We start from the raw sequence: 12882 nt of genomic DNA, 5'->3' as shown, positions 1-12882 counted from the left end.
TGGCAAACCTCCCATTTACTTCTATGGGGCCAGGATTTCACCCTTTGGGGGTGTGTGTGTGTGTGTGTAAGTGCTCACCAGCACGAGGACAGGTTGCACAACCTAGCCCTAAATTTGTATGGCTCGTTAGTCAAATTCTATGTGTGGTTGAAAGAATGTCCTGGATTCGATCTACAGGTGATTTACCATCTTTTTTGTTTGCTGTTGTGTGAACTGCAGAACTGGAGTATCGTTTTCAGGCTAAACAGGAAAACTTAGCACATATCAAGCATGGAGACCAACCATGAATCCTCGCTCTTCCTGGTGAAGATTCTGGAAGAGCTGGATACCAAGCAAAACACTGTTTCTTATCAGGATCTCTGCAAGTCACTGTGTGCAAGGTTTGATTTGTCCCAGCTGGCCAAGCTCAGAAGTGTGCTCTTTTACACGGCTTGCCTGGATCCTAATTTCCCAGCGACTTTGTTCAAAGACAAAATGAGATGCACTGTAAACAATCAGCAATCAAAGAAAATCATGGTTGCAGCAGATATAGTAACGATATTCAACCTCATACAAATGAATGGGGGAGTGGCCAAGGAAAAACTCCCTGTTGCACGACAAAAAATGAGGAAGAAAGAATCAGTTGAGTCCTGCAGGTCTGACACAGAAATATGCAATGTGGTGGACTGCGTGACTAATTGCGAGCTGAGAGACAGAGAGTTTAACAGGGGCTACTCAGTTAGAAGGTCTTCCAAATGCAGGAAGGTGGATTGTAAAGATTGTCAACAATTTGTACCTACTTCAGAACCTAACTTTTTGCTTGGCGTTAATAAGGAAATGAAAGGCCGAGCTGCCTCGCTTGATAGGCTGCAGGCGCTAGCATCCTATTCCATTGTTAACTCTCCACCCTGCGAAATGCAGAGCACATACTTCCCAATGAACATTGAGAACGAATCAATCTCTGACCAGGACTCGTTGCCTATCAATGCAGCTATAAAAGAGACTTTTATTTCGAATGATGAGCCGTTTATGTTGCAATCATGTGTACAGAAAAGGAACATATTCAAGGAAGATTTTCATAATCTTATCACAATATCTCCCAATTTAATGCCACCCAATAAAAAGCCAGAAGATGGACATAGAGAGCCTCAGAACAGGAAAGAAACCTCCAAACAGGGTTTCTTCAACCACAGTTTTGAAATGCCATACAGCAGCCAGTACTTGAACCCAGTTTATTCTCCTATACCAGACAAAAGACGAGTAAAACATGAAAGCTTAGATGATCTCCAAGCTTCTACATACTTTGGCCCAACCACTGTACTTGGGTCCCAAGATACAAAAAGATGGGCAGGAAAACCGAGTAAACAAACTGCATGGCCAGCAAAAAGCTGGAGCTTAAACACGGAGGAGGTACCTGATTTTGAAAGATCCTTTTTCAGTAGGAAGCAAGCTGAAGAGAAGCAGCGATATCAGAGTTCAAACAGCCAGTCACCAAGTTTTCCTGCAGCAGACAGGCACCAAACCTATCTCAATCCCAAGGATCAAACACCGATTATGCAGGCTAACTATGCCATGAAACAAAATGGACACAAACCCAAGGAAATTCCCTCCATCATAGACATGGAGAAACACGAGCCAATCAAAAAGTTTAGGGATAAAAGCATTAACTGCACTTCTGTTCAGCTGCTAAGCATTGACAAAACCACCAGCGTTGGGACACAAACAGAGCAGCAAGGGTTGGAACACAAAAAATGCAAGGAGTTGTGTGCTCCAAGTCAAACTAAGTATGGAGAGAGGCATTCTCTAAAGCAATCAGATGATGACTCTGAAATTGTGAGTGATGATATCAGTGACATTTTTCGGTTTCTGGACGATATGAGCATCTGTGGATCTACAGGAGTTATGCAATCCTCCTGTTACAACAGCACTGGGTCACTGTCTCAGGTACGTAAATCTGACTGTGAAAGCTCTCCTGAACACAATTTAACTAAAATAACCAATGGAAATTCTAGTAACAAGCTAGATAAAGTGGTCCGATCAGATATCAACAATACAGATGATGAACTAAAAACTAGTGTCTGCAAGTTAGTTCTCAGGATTGGTGAAATAGAAAAGAAACTAGAATCTCTGTCAGGTGTCAGAGAAGAAATCTCCCAAGTCTTGGGAAAACTAAATAAGTTGGATGAAAAAATTCAGCAGCCTGAGAAGGTCAATGTACAAATAGATCTTAATTCCCTGACGAGTGAGGTTCAGTCAGATGAGAGCACCTCTCCACGGGTATTTCAGTGTCATAATGCTTCTCACGGAAGCAAGTTGGAGAATAACCCGGACTGGTGCTGTTCTGATGCCAGCGGAAGTAACAGCGAAAGTCTTCGGGTAAAAGCCTTAAAAAAAAGTTTATTTACCAGAAGGTCCTCACGGTCACTGACTGAGGAGAACAGCGCCACTGAATCCAAAATAGCAAGTATTTCCAACTCTCCGCGAGACTGGAGAGCTATCACATATACCAACCAGGTTGGCATGACAGAAGAGGAGATGAAAGACAGAGGTGGAGTTGAAAATAAGGACTGGCACAGGAAATCCAAAGAGGTAATTTCTATTTAAACTTACATAATAAGCTTTTTAAAAAAGTTAATAAAATAACCACTCTAGCTATGACTGTCTTTGGTGCTATATGAAGCTTCAGGGCTTGGTAATACTCTGTCTACTGTATTATGCTAGTCTTCATAGTTATCATAATTGAATGATTTCTTGCCTATACTTCCCTGGCAATAGCACAGTATGAAATGGTCAAGTTGTTCCTGAAAGCAACCTGCTCTTTAGAAAGGGACAGATTTGAATGACAGCTTCAGGAGAGAATGTCATTCATATCATGATCACTGGCGGTATACGGACACGGAATAATTAAATAAGCGAAAAGAGCATAAGGAAAATTGTGACCGTCTGAAATACTCTCTTTTTTTAAAGGGATATAGTAAAAAGTCCATGTTGGTAGCTTCTCTCAAAAACTATATAGTTAAAAGAACCAGAAAAAGATACCACTTGCTCTAACTCTCCTAAGGAAAAAATCCTAGTTTGCGTACAATAAAATACAAACTGTTATTACGCTTCCTTTTTCCTCTGACTTTCACAGTCATTTACATCTCTCGTAACATGTATTTTAAGTCTCCATTGTCTAGACTGCAACATTGCTGCGGTTCCCTTTCAGTTACCCAGGAGGACTCTGTTCCTCCCTCCCTACAACTAACCACTCCCACCTTTGGAAAGTCTATCCCTGCTTCAGCAGCCCCTCTGATTGCTGCTCAGTTTAAATCTTGGCTCCTCTACTGAGCAATTTGTATTTCACCGAGATTACAGCCCAATAGACAGGGCTGCTGGGTATTGCAACATTTCTTCAGAAGTCAGGAACACATTGCAGGGTGTGCTGTGGCCTGTGTAGGAGGAGTTCTTGGAGGGAATGGGGGGTCAGAGACTTCCTGGGGAGAAGGGAGAACCAGGGGTTTAGTGGATGTGTGTGAAATGAGGGAGAAGAAGCCAAAGATTTATTGGAAGGTTGTAGAAACACGGTGGGGAGGGACCCTCAGTAATTTGAAGCATCCAAACTTTCATAGGTTTATCAGAGCCAGTGTGACCCTCTGGACCTTTAGAAATTCTCTGATCACTAATTAGAATGTGATCAAATGAACATCTCTAACACTGGAGCAACATTGTGGAAAGTCTGGTATAAGGGTAACTGTTCGTATATAGAAAGTATGGTTCCCCTTCCAGTCAGTGTCAGTGCAGGGAGCAGAGTTCCCTTGGTAAATGTGTGTCTTCAAACAGCCCTCTAGTCCAAAGGCTTTCCAAACCAGCTTGTCTTCTCTACAGCAAAAGCATCCCAGAGAGATTTATCTAACCTGTAAGCAGTACTAGGACCAAAATTTCAGCTGCTACCTCTAACTTTATGCCCACAATAGTGCAAATGCAGGTTTGTGCTTGTAAAAATCACAGTCTGTTGGGGAGAGCCAGGATGGAGATTGGATTAAGGCCAGCTGAAAGCTTGGCTCCGGTTTGTGGGTTTGTCATCATGGCTTAAGCAGTCTTGAACTGTAGAGGTGAAAAGAATCTCTCTTCCCTCTCATATTTAAACTCCCCCCCCACAAGTCCTCCTTCTTTTCTGAAATTCTTTTGAACCTCGTTGCAGGCAGACAGGCAGTATGAAATCCCGCAGCCACATAGACTCTCTAAACAACCAAAAGATGCTTTCTTGATTGAACAAGTCTTTAGTCCTCATCCCTACCCTGCATCACTCAAGTCACATATGAAAAGCAACCCACTCTACACAGACATGAGGTTGACGGAACTGGCTGAAGTTAAACGTGCCCAGCCATCATGGACCATAGAAGAATATACCAGGAACTCAGGAGATAAAGGCAAGCTTGCAGCTTTGGATCTACAAGTGAGTCCCGTTTGTTTCATTTTAGTGACATGATTGTGAAGGATGTTTACCAGAATGTTTATTTAACGGGGGATTTGGATAGTTCAGGAAGTTGAGCCTTCAACTTTTAGATTGCTGGCTCAAGATCCATCCCAGGTAAGTAGTGAAGAACAACTGTTAATGTTCTATCACTGTTCTGTGACCTTTGAAATAGTTGGTGGTCTCAGTCCATTTCCTAGCAGACAGTTGTCTATAAAACCACCACCACCACTGTTGGAACCTCGTTAGACGTCTCACAAGAGGGGTTAAGGAATGAATGGACATAGGGAATGAAATGAGCATTTATCCCCCAAATGGTGGTTATACTAGTTCAGTTTTGATGTGCGTTAGTAATGTGGGGTGGGGCAGAGAAGCTGGTGCTGCTGCTGCTTCTACTGTACTTGTTCTGTGCATATTGTACATAGAGAATGAGCATGCAGGGCTGTCTGTCTAGCCCTCTTCACAAGCATGAAATTCACTAAAAATAATTACGGAACACATTTTTAAAACTCTTAAAATTGAACATTGTTGTTATGGCTTCTGGAGTGAATACGAGAACAATAGTCTCATGAAGAACTGCTTCTTAGATCTTGCAAGAGAACTACCAGTATGAACTCCGGACTTGTGTACATGCAACAAACAGAACAAGATGGATTATTAAAGGACATGGGTCCAAAACTCAAACATGGATCCAAACATTCTCAGACCCTGGGGTGTTTGAAATCCAAACCTGCATGGCACATGGTCCCTACCTTCATAGCAGACTGAACCAAAACTATAGAACTGAGAATTCCCAAACTTTGGGATATTCTAAATCTGGATCCAAATTATCCCATCTCCAGTGAAAAAAGGACTGAAATGTAATTAGCAAGAAAATGTTTGACCATTAATTTCACAGAGAAATGTATAAAATGCCATTCAAACCATGCTAAGGCAGTCACACAGAGACTAACATTTGGTGACAAAACACAAGACAGACTGTTTACATGAAAAATCAGCTTGGATTTCATGAGTGTAGAATGTGGGATAAGCATTTTTTAGACCAAAATATGGATTGTTTCCCCATATGGAGCACTGCAGGGCTAAGAGTGCCACCAGCATCACTTCATGTACCTTACACAATCTGATATCAAGAGTTAGACAGCTCCAATTCTCCGCTGTGTCTGAGTTGTGCTGTAGTGGAGAATGATGGCTGTGGGGAGCTGGTTGTGTTTCCCTGATCCTTGGCTGCCTGGCCCTTGTGGAATTTAAAGCATCAGGGGACCACTGAATTTCCACCACTGGCATAAAGGTGGCATACAGACTTTACACTAGTAGAGGATCAGGCATAGTCAGGGCCGGCTCCAGGCACCAGCCGACTAAGCACGTGCTTGGGGCGGCACCTTGTAAGGGGCGGCCAATCTTGGGGTGGCGGGGCGGCGCTCTGGGGTTTTTGTTTGTTTGTTTGTTTCGGCGGGGCGGCGCTCGGGTTTATTTTTTGTTTGGTTGGTTTGGCGGGGCGGCGCTCGGGTTTTTTTTTTTGTTTCGGCGGGGCAGCACTCGGGGGGTTGTTTTTGTTTCGGCGGGGCGGCACTCGGGGGGTTGTTGTTACGGTGGGGCGGCGCCCCCTTTTTTTTGCTTGGGGCGGCAAAAATGTTAGAGCCGGCCCTGGGCATAGTGGAAGTCCCCAGCACCACACTCCCACCCCAGAATATCCCTGACATGAGCCCTCCTCCTACTGTTCTGGGGGAGGAAAGGACAGTGTCAGCTGCCACAGGACCTATGCAAAGGGGGTTCTCCACCAGCTGTCTCTGGCCATTTTAAGGGTACTTAAGTGATCTTAGCAGACTAGAGAAACCAGCCAGTATATTTTGACGGTCACGTGTACTTTGTATTTCCATGACGCAATAGCAACAACTTGCTCCTCCGCCTCCAAAGAACTGTCAGATTACTACGTCTGCTCTGCAAAGCCCATGTCTAGACCCTATAATGAAGCTTACTGACAACCTTAACCTGGAAACAAACACACACTGATGTGTGTTTTCTTCCCAGCGACTGACTTTATTAGAACTGAATGTAAATACATTATGCTTTAATGAACATTCTTATGGCTGGCAATGAAATGGGGAAAGAGCTGATTAACAGTAATGGGCTTTTTTACTAATGCTTCTTCCTCCTGAGGTCAGTAACAGGTCAATATCAAGGTTGGTAGGTCCAAAATTAGTTGCCTTGAAAGTACAGCACAGTTTTGTTTTAATTTAACATGCCTTTCGGAGCTTAATAAACCTGTCAGTCCTCTTCCCTCTATAAAATGAAGGCTTCAGCATTCTCTAGGTGTATATTTTCAGCTGGGTGACTCACTCACAAGACTGTTTTCAAACTACAATGGGGAACATATGTATATCCCATATGACATATATGTTGGGTGTCCATGAGATCCCACTGCTCTGCTATTCTTATGAGGAACCAGGGTACAAGAATCCTACTTTCTGAAGCCTTCAAAGAACAAGTCACGTTTATTTTTCAATATCCTATATGTTCAGAAGACTAGAATAGGCAGAGCAGAGAAACAGTACGCATGTACAAACTCAAACTATGCCAATAGTCTGATTTTTGGCTGAGTGGCATTGGCAGATAGATCTCCATTAAATAATGTTAACTGTTACTTGATTCTAATTGTCTAAGGGTACGTCTATACCCAGCCGCTAGTTCGGCGGCAAGCAATCGAACTTCTGGGTTCGACTTATCGCATCTTGTCTGGACGAGATAAGTCGAACCCGGAAGTGCTCGCCGTCGACTGCGGTACTCCTGCTCGGCGAGAGGAGTACCGCGGAGTCGACGGGGGAGCCTGCCTGCCGCGTCTGGACCGAGGTAAGTTCGAACTAAGGTACTTCGAACTTCAGCTACGTTATTCATGTAGCTGAAGTTGCGTACCTTAGTTCGAATTGGGGGGTTAGTGTAGACCAGGCCTAAGTGTTGCTATAGTAGCTGTAAAATCACTTTTTCCACAGACCAAAGTAACTCAGTGCATAAAGTAAATGGGAGGAGCAAGTTTCCAGACAGTAGCTACAATACCTGAATTAGCCAATGAAGGGCTTGATCCAAAGTCCATTGAAGTCCATAGGAGTCTTTCTGTTAAGTTCAATGAGCTTTGCATCAGGGCTATAATGGAGTACAAAACCTGATACAACTATAAGACGACGATCTCACTAGAAATTTGAAAAGCATTATTTATTTATCAATCAACAATAGAGGCCTTTTTCAAAACTTAAAATTTTTGCAAAAAGCTTTCATTTTTTCAAAATGTTCAATTTTTCATCAAAATAGTTCTAAATTTCAAATTTTGAAATTTGTTTTGTTTTCCCTTTCTTGCCTTTTTTCCTTTATTCCTTTTTGCGGCTGAGTGTTATAGAAGGAATGATGTCTAGGGATTTTTCCACTTTTTCCTTTTGCCGCTTTGTAACTTTTCAAAACTTCCTCAACTTTGGAAAAGTTACAGTGTAGCAAAAAGAAAAATAGCAAAGTAAGTGCCCCCACCACCACCAAGAAACCTGGACATGACTCATTTTATTGCACTCACTAGCAAAAAGGAGAGGAAGGGGAAAAAAGAAAATTCAGATTTGTTCATATACATACATATATATAATAAACACCAAACATTGTTCCATTCTGAACCCTGCAAAATGGAAACCCCTCTGGAATTTTGCAATTTTTCACAAAATTGTTTTCTGTTTTTCAGCCAACTCTAGCTCTCACCTTTTCATTTAATCATATTACATTTAGAAGAAACTGTGAGTATGTCTACACTGCAATTAAAAACCCGCAGCCCAAGCCTGGAAGTCTCCATTGCAATGAAACAGCCCTGAAGCCCAAGCCCCACGAGCCCAAATCTGCTGGCATGGGCTCGCTACGGTTGTCTAACTGCAGTGTAGACATACTCTGAATGGTTCAATGGCGAAGTCTATTAGTTTTTAAATGTACTATTAGAATATAGTGTGAAGGATAATGGAAATCAAACCATTAAAACATGAGCAATCAACACTGTAAATTACTGCCAGTGAAACATACAGATTGTGCCCTAAGGATCAAATACTGGGGCACAAAAAGGCATTCATGCATGCTGATGGTGAAATTCTGAATATGAGGGTGTGATACATGGGAGTAGAATGTATGCTGCATGGCCATTTTTCCTCCCCTCACCACCAAGCATGTGGAAACTCATAGTGAGCACCAGTATAGTTGTGTGTCTACATAATTTTGGAGGATGTGGCTGGGCAGAAAAGGTAGAAGCTGGGAAGTAGCCACTCTGCCCTGCATGATCACATGGAAAACCCGTGGTACTTGTTTCAAATTTCTCCTGATAGTTGCAGTATTATATATTCAGATCTTGCAAGGGGGAAGCAGTCTGCATCTGTGAACTGGAGGGCTAATGGCAGCATGGCCACTAAGCCAAATGTATGGTCATGGTGGGGGGAGGGGCCTGAAAATCACACGAAAGAGGCTCACCTTTTGTGGAGATGCTCTGAGTTCTCCTAGTGGTCTGACTGGGCTTGGCCATGATTCCCAAGGTTCACATGATTGGTAGCCCAATGCTAGACATTACTGTAAGCTGGGGTTTCTGTGGTAATTTTTGTCTTGATTTGGTACATCCTGTGAGTTTCTATCTGTAAAGGGGATCATTGGGCTTTAAAGGAGAAGAGAAAATGTGAGATCTTAACATCCATATGTTGGATGTGTCTTTCTAAAATAAACACACACACAAAAACCCCCTACCTTACTTGGACCATTATGTACAATGCACTATTCATCGCTAGAGAATAGCTATGCAAGAAATTGTATGAGGAAGATGAGGAGACCTCTCTTGTCATGCAGGTCCTAGCAATGAGGTTAGGGTTATCTCTGTAAAACTGAGTTTATGAGCCTGTTAAGAAAAGTTTTCCCATCAAGTAGGTTTTAATAATCTCACAAATGATAATGGACTAACGACCACCTCCATTATTCAATGGATTAAAGAGGTTTTACTTACACCCAATAAAGTTTCCAGGAACCCAGTAATACACAAGAGACTTTGGAACCATGGGCTGTTGTTATGACTTGGCAATATGTTGTCATCTGTTTCAGTGAGTTCATAAAGTTGGCAGAGGGAAAGTTTGACATTGAGACAGCAGCATTAACTTGACTTTATCTCTACAGTAGACACATAACCAACTGTGGAAAGCTTCAGTCCTGCCTGAATTATTTTGACAGAGCCCAGAGATTAATTTTTTTTTCCTTTTGACTTTTAGACTCAAGAATCTTTAAATCCAAACAACTTAGAATATTGGATGGAAGACATTTATACTCCAGGCTATGATTCCTTATTAAAACGCAAAGAAGCTGAGTTCAGAAGAGCAAAAGTCTGCAAGATAGCTGCCCTGATCGCGGCTGCAGCTTGTACAGTTATCCTGGTCATTGTAGTTCCCATTTGTACTATGAAATCATGAATCTGTGGACAGCGCCGTGAATTCCAACTGTGTATGTACATTCCAGATATCTCATTCTGTATTTTAAACACCTTGTGGCAAAATTGTAACAATTTGCTGGGGAAGAATGTGCTGAGATATCTGGTGAACAGTGTAAAAGACAAAGATAAGTTTTTGAAGAGTATTCTTTTAAATAACAAAACACCTGGCAGAGTTATGGTAACTCAGTTCAAATTTTAAAAGTGAGGTTCCCCCCCCTAAAGAATCAATATACCGTTTTACAAGATTGGAAATGGATGAGGATCCAGGCAAAAGAGGAAAGTTGTCTCAGTCATGTGGCATTTAATGAAGAGATGGATATTTGGCAGTTGCACTGTATAGAGGGGAATGTTCTATATGATTTTCATTAGGGAGTCAAGGGAAATATTAAAGCTCTCTACAATGTGAAAAACTATGAATGTATTTTATTTGTTTTGTAGTATTTATGTATTCCTTGATCATTTGATTGAAAGCAGATTGTGTGATCATGAAAGCAGCTCATTCCTATGTTCAGATTCAGCGAGGGCTCTTTATTACTTGGTCTTGCCCTGAGACCCGTTTTATTATCACTGAGTACTTAGGTGAAGTGCCATGTGCTGCAGACCAAAAAGATTATGTTTTAAAGCAATCAACAGGGGTTTCAGTGGCTTACATTGGAATAACATTTGTGAAGAGTTGGCAAATGCTCCCTGCCAAAAGGGTATTCTTTACCTCCACAGACAGACAATGAAAATGTCTTGATTTCACTCCTTCCAGCCAACTGAACTGGCAAATCCAAGTGACGCCTGTTGCTCTGTTGTAGTTCTTGCAAATGTAATCTGAACGGTTCTAATTTTGTCACAAGTCTTCGTGCCTTTTAGAATGTAGATTAATAGAATTGTTTAATTTTGATATTTTTAATCCATAACATAAATCACAGCACAGTAGGTAACCAATATGGATTATTTTCAACACGCCTTCTTTACAGTTTTGAGTGCTTACCAAATAGCAGGCGACTGAGCACTTATATTAAGGGCACAGTTTTTCAGCACTAGTGGAAACTTGCTATTAATGCAATACATTCTACATAGGGGTTATTTAGCTTCAGTATTAATAATGAACTTAAAGAATAACATTGTGACTCTATTGTACAGCAAGCGGACTACTCGGTCAGCGTGTCCTGCCAGAAACATTGATTTAATGCTTTAGCCTGAATCTGGGCTACAGGTTAAGGGAAGACTCAAATTATGACCTAAGTAGCCTATTTAACCCATGCCTAAAGAAAACAAATACCTGTACAATACTTCTCTTGAGTCAGATAGGAATAAATAGAAATTTTAAAAGCTCTTTTCAGGAAATAACATGATCTTGCCCTTCCTATTTAAAAAAAAAAAAAAAAGAAACTTTTCTTAACAAACACCCATAAATAGGTTACTTTGATTTATTTAAAAGCAGTTCCCAACCTGATTATGCAGATGTGCGAAACTCACATTGCTCACCGTGGGTGGGTATTTCAGGTGTGCCACTCCCTCACTTTTCACCTTTGGTGGTTGAAAAAAGTGAATGAAAAGGTGAGTGGCAAGAGAAGATATAGGACCATTTTAAATTTGCGTAAGTTCCGCCCCCTCGTTGGAGAACTATTCATGCACTATGTTTTATTTATGGGTAGGAGACATCAGCCACCATTGATCTTTCAGCAAAAAAAACAACAACTAACTTCTTATATGACTGGATGTCACATCCATGTATATCTTATAAAGATCAGCCCCTAATCTTAATCTTGGATCTGCATAACCCTGAATTTTGCAGGAGTGCAGATCATGATCCAAATTTTCTGGTTTGGGCCCTTTTCTAATATCAAGCTTTCTCCTTGGACTAAGATGCTGCAGGGATGGAGACAGTGTGGTAACAGAGGGCTTCATTTTTCATTGGGTGGTATCTAGACTTTAGAGATTCACGTTAAAAAAAGTGATAATTTAGAAACCACAGCATTTGTAACAGTATTACCAGCACTGTTACAAATCTGGCTAAGAGCTATTGTCTTAAAATAACTAACATAATGCAAGGAGGCCTGACATGTTTTACCCAGCATCTGATTCTGTAAGTACAGCAATTCATGGCAGGTGGATCCACACAGTCCTACATAGAGAATATACATTAGGTGAAATTTTGACCATACTGACCTGCAAGAATGTTGTGGTCAATCTTGTGAACCAGTTACCAAACTAGTATATACTGTATACTATATGATAGACTTTTGTATTAACAAAAATTAAAGATATAGGTACATTGTAATCCTTGGTGTAACTGAATAAAGTGTACTAGACAGTGTTACTCAATTAAAATAACAATGAACATATTGAGCTGTTTTTCGTATTTATGCCTTATAAATAAAATTGTTATATACATTATGAAATGAAACTGCAAGTAATATAAAAGAAATTACATTCTGGGGGATAATCCTGCTCCTCCTTACTCAGGCAAAAGAAGTCAGCTGGATTACTCATGTGAGTAAAGAGAGAGAGCAGGATCTGCCCCCAATAAAGTTTATAGGGTTTTCTTTTTCAAAAAATGGGGCATTGGGGTAATGTAACATGTAACAAATGATTTTCTTTTATAAAATTATTGTACAACGTTGCCTTTTGGTTCATTTAAATATAATACAAAATAAATGTGAACATTACAAGTGTCCTTCTAAGTCTTAATGAAATATATAAATAATATTTGATCATTATGTCACTTTTCCTTTTTTCCCCAGGGACATCAAGATGCTCCCATGGTGTGAAAGTCTCAGCGCTAGATAACTAAACAGTCTATATAGTTTTTGGCAGGATTTTTAATGGATTTCTCACTTATGAAATAATAAGATGGCAAAAGATGATGAAAAATTAATTTGAAATAATAGCTCCTTTGCATAAAATTCCCAGGGTTTATGGGAGATTATTAGCTCTCTGACTCTAATAATATTTCATTTGATAGGTTATTTCA

The 12882-nt window shown here is 40.8% G+C and overlaps 1 protein-coding gene across 1 annotated transcript; it reads left to right on the top strand.

The window, feature by feature from the left end:
- Positions 1–231: 231 nt before the first annotated feature.
- MINAR1 (membrane integral NOTCH2 associated receptor 1) lies at positions 232–12522 on the top strand. Its single transcript, XM_029910796.1, has 3 exons — positions 232–2568; positions 4163–4417; positions 9700–12522. Exons 1-3 carry the CDS (start codon positions 271–273, stop codon positions 9895–9897), a joined length of 2751 nt encoding a protein of 916 aa, XP_029766656.1. The 5' UTR covers positions 232–270; the 3' UTR covers positions 9898–12522.
- Positions 12523–12882: the final 360 nt, after the last annotated feature.

This window comes from Terrapene carolina, unplaced genomic scaffold (assembly GCF_002925995.2).
Source record: "Terrapene carolina triunguis isolate 2854851 unplaced genomic scaffold, T_m_triunguis-2.0 Scaffold67, whole genome shotgun sequence".
In the NCBI taxonomy this organism is placed as follows: Eukaryota; Metazoa; Chordata; order Testudines; family Emydidae; genus Terrapene; species Terrapene triunguis.
This window is presented reverse-complemented; position numbering and strand designations above follow the sequence as displayed.

Coding starts and splice junctions, on each gene's coding strand:
- MINAR1 (XM_029910796.1), top strand. CDS start 271: ATGGAGACCAACCATGAATCCTCGCTCTTCCTGGTGAAGATTCTGGAA. Junction 2,569..4,162: donor GGCACAGGAAATCCAAAGAG/GTAATTTCTATT, acceptor ACCTCGTTGCAG/GCAGACAGGCAGTATGAAAT. Junction 4,418..9,699: donor TTGCAGCTTTGGATCTACAA/GTGAGTCCCGTT, acceptor TTTGACTTTTAG/ACTCAAGAATCTTTAAATCC.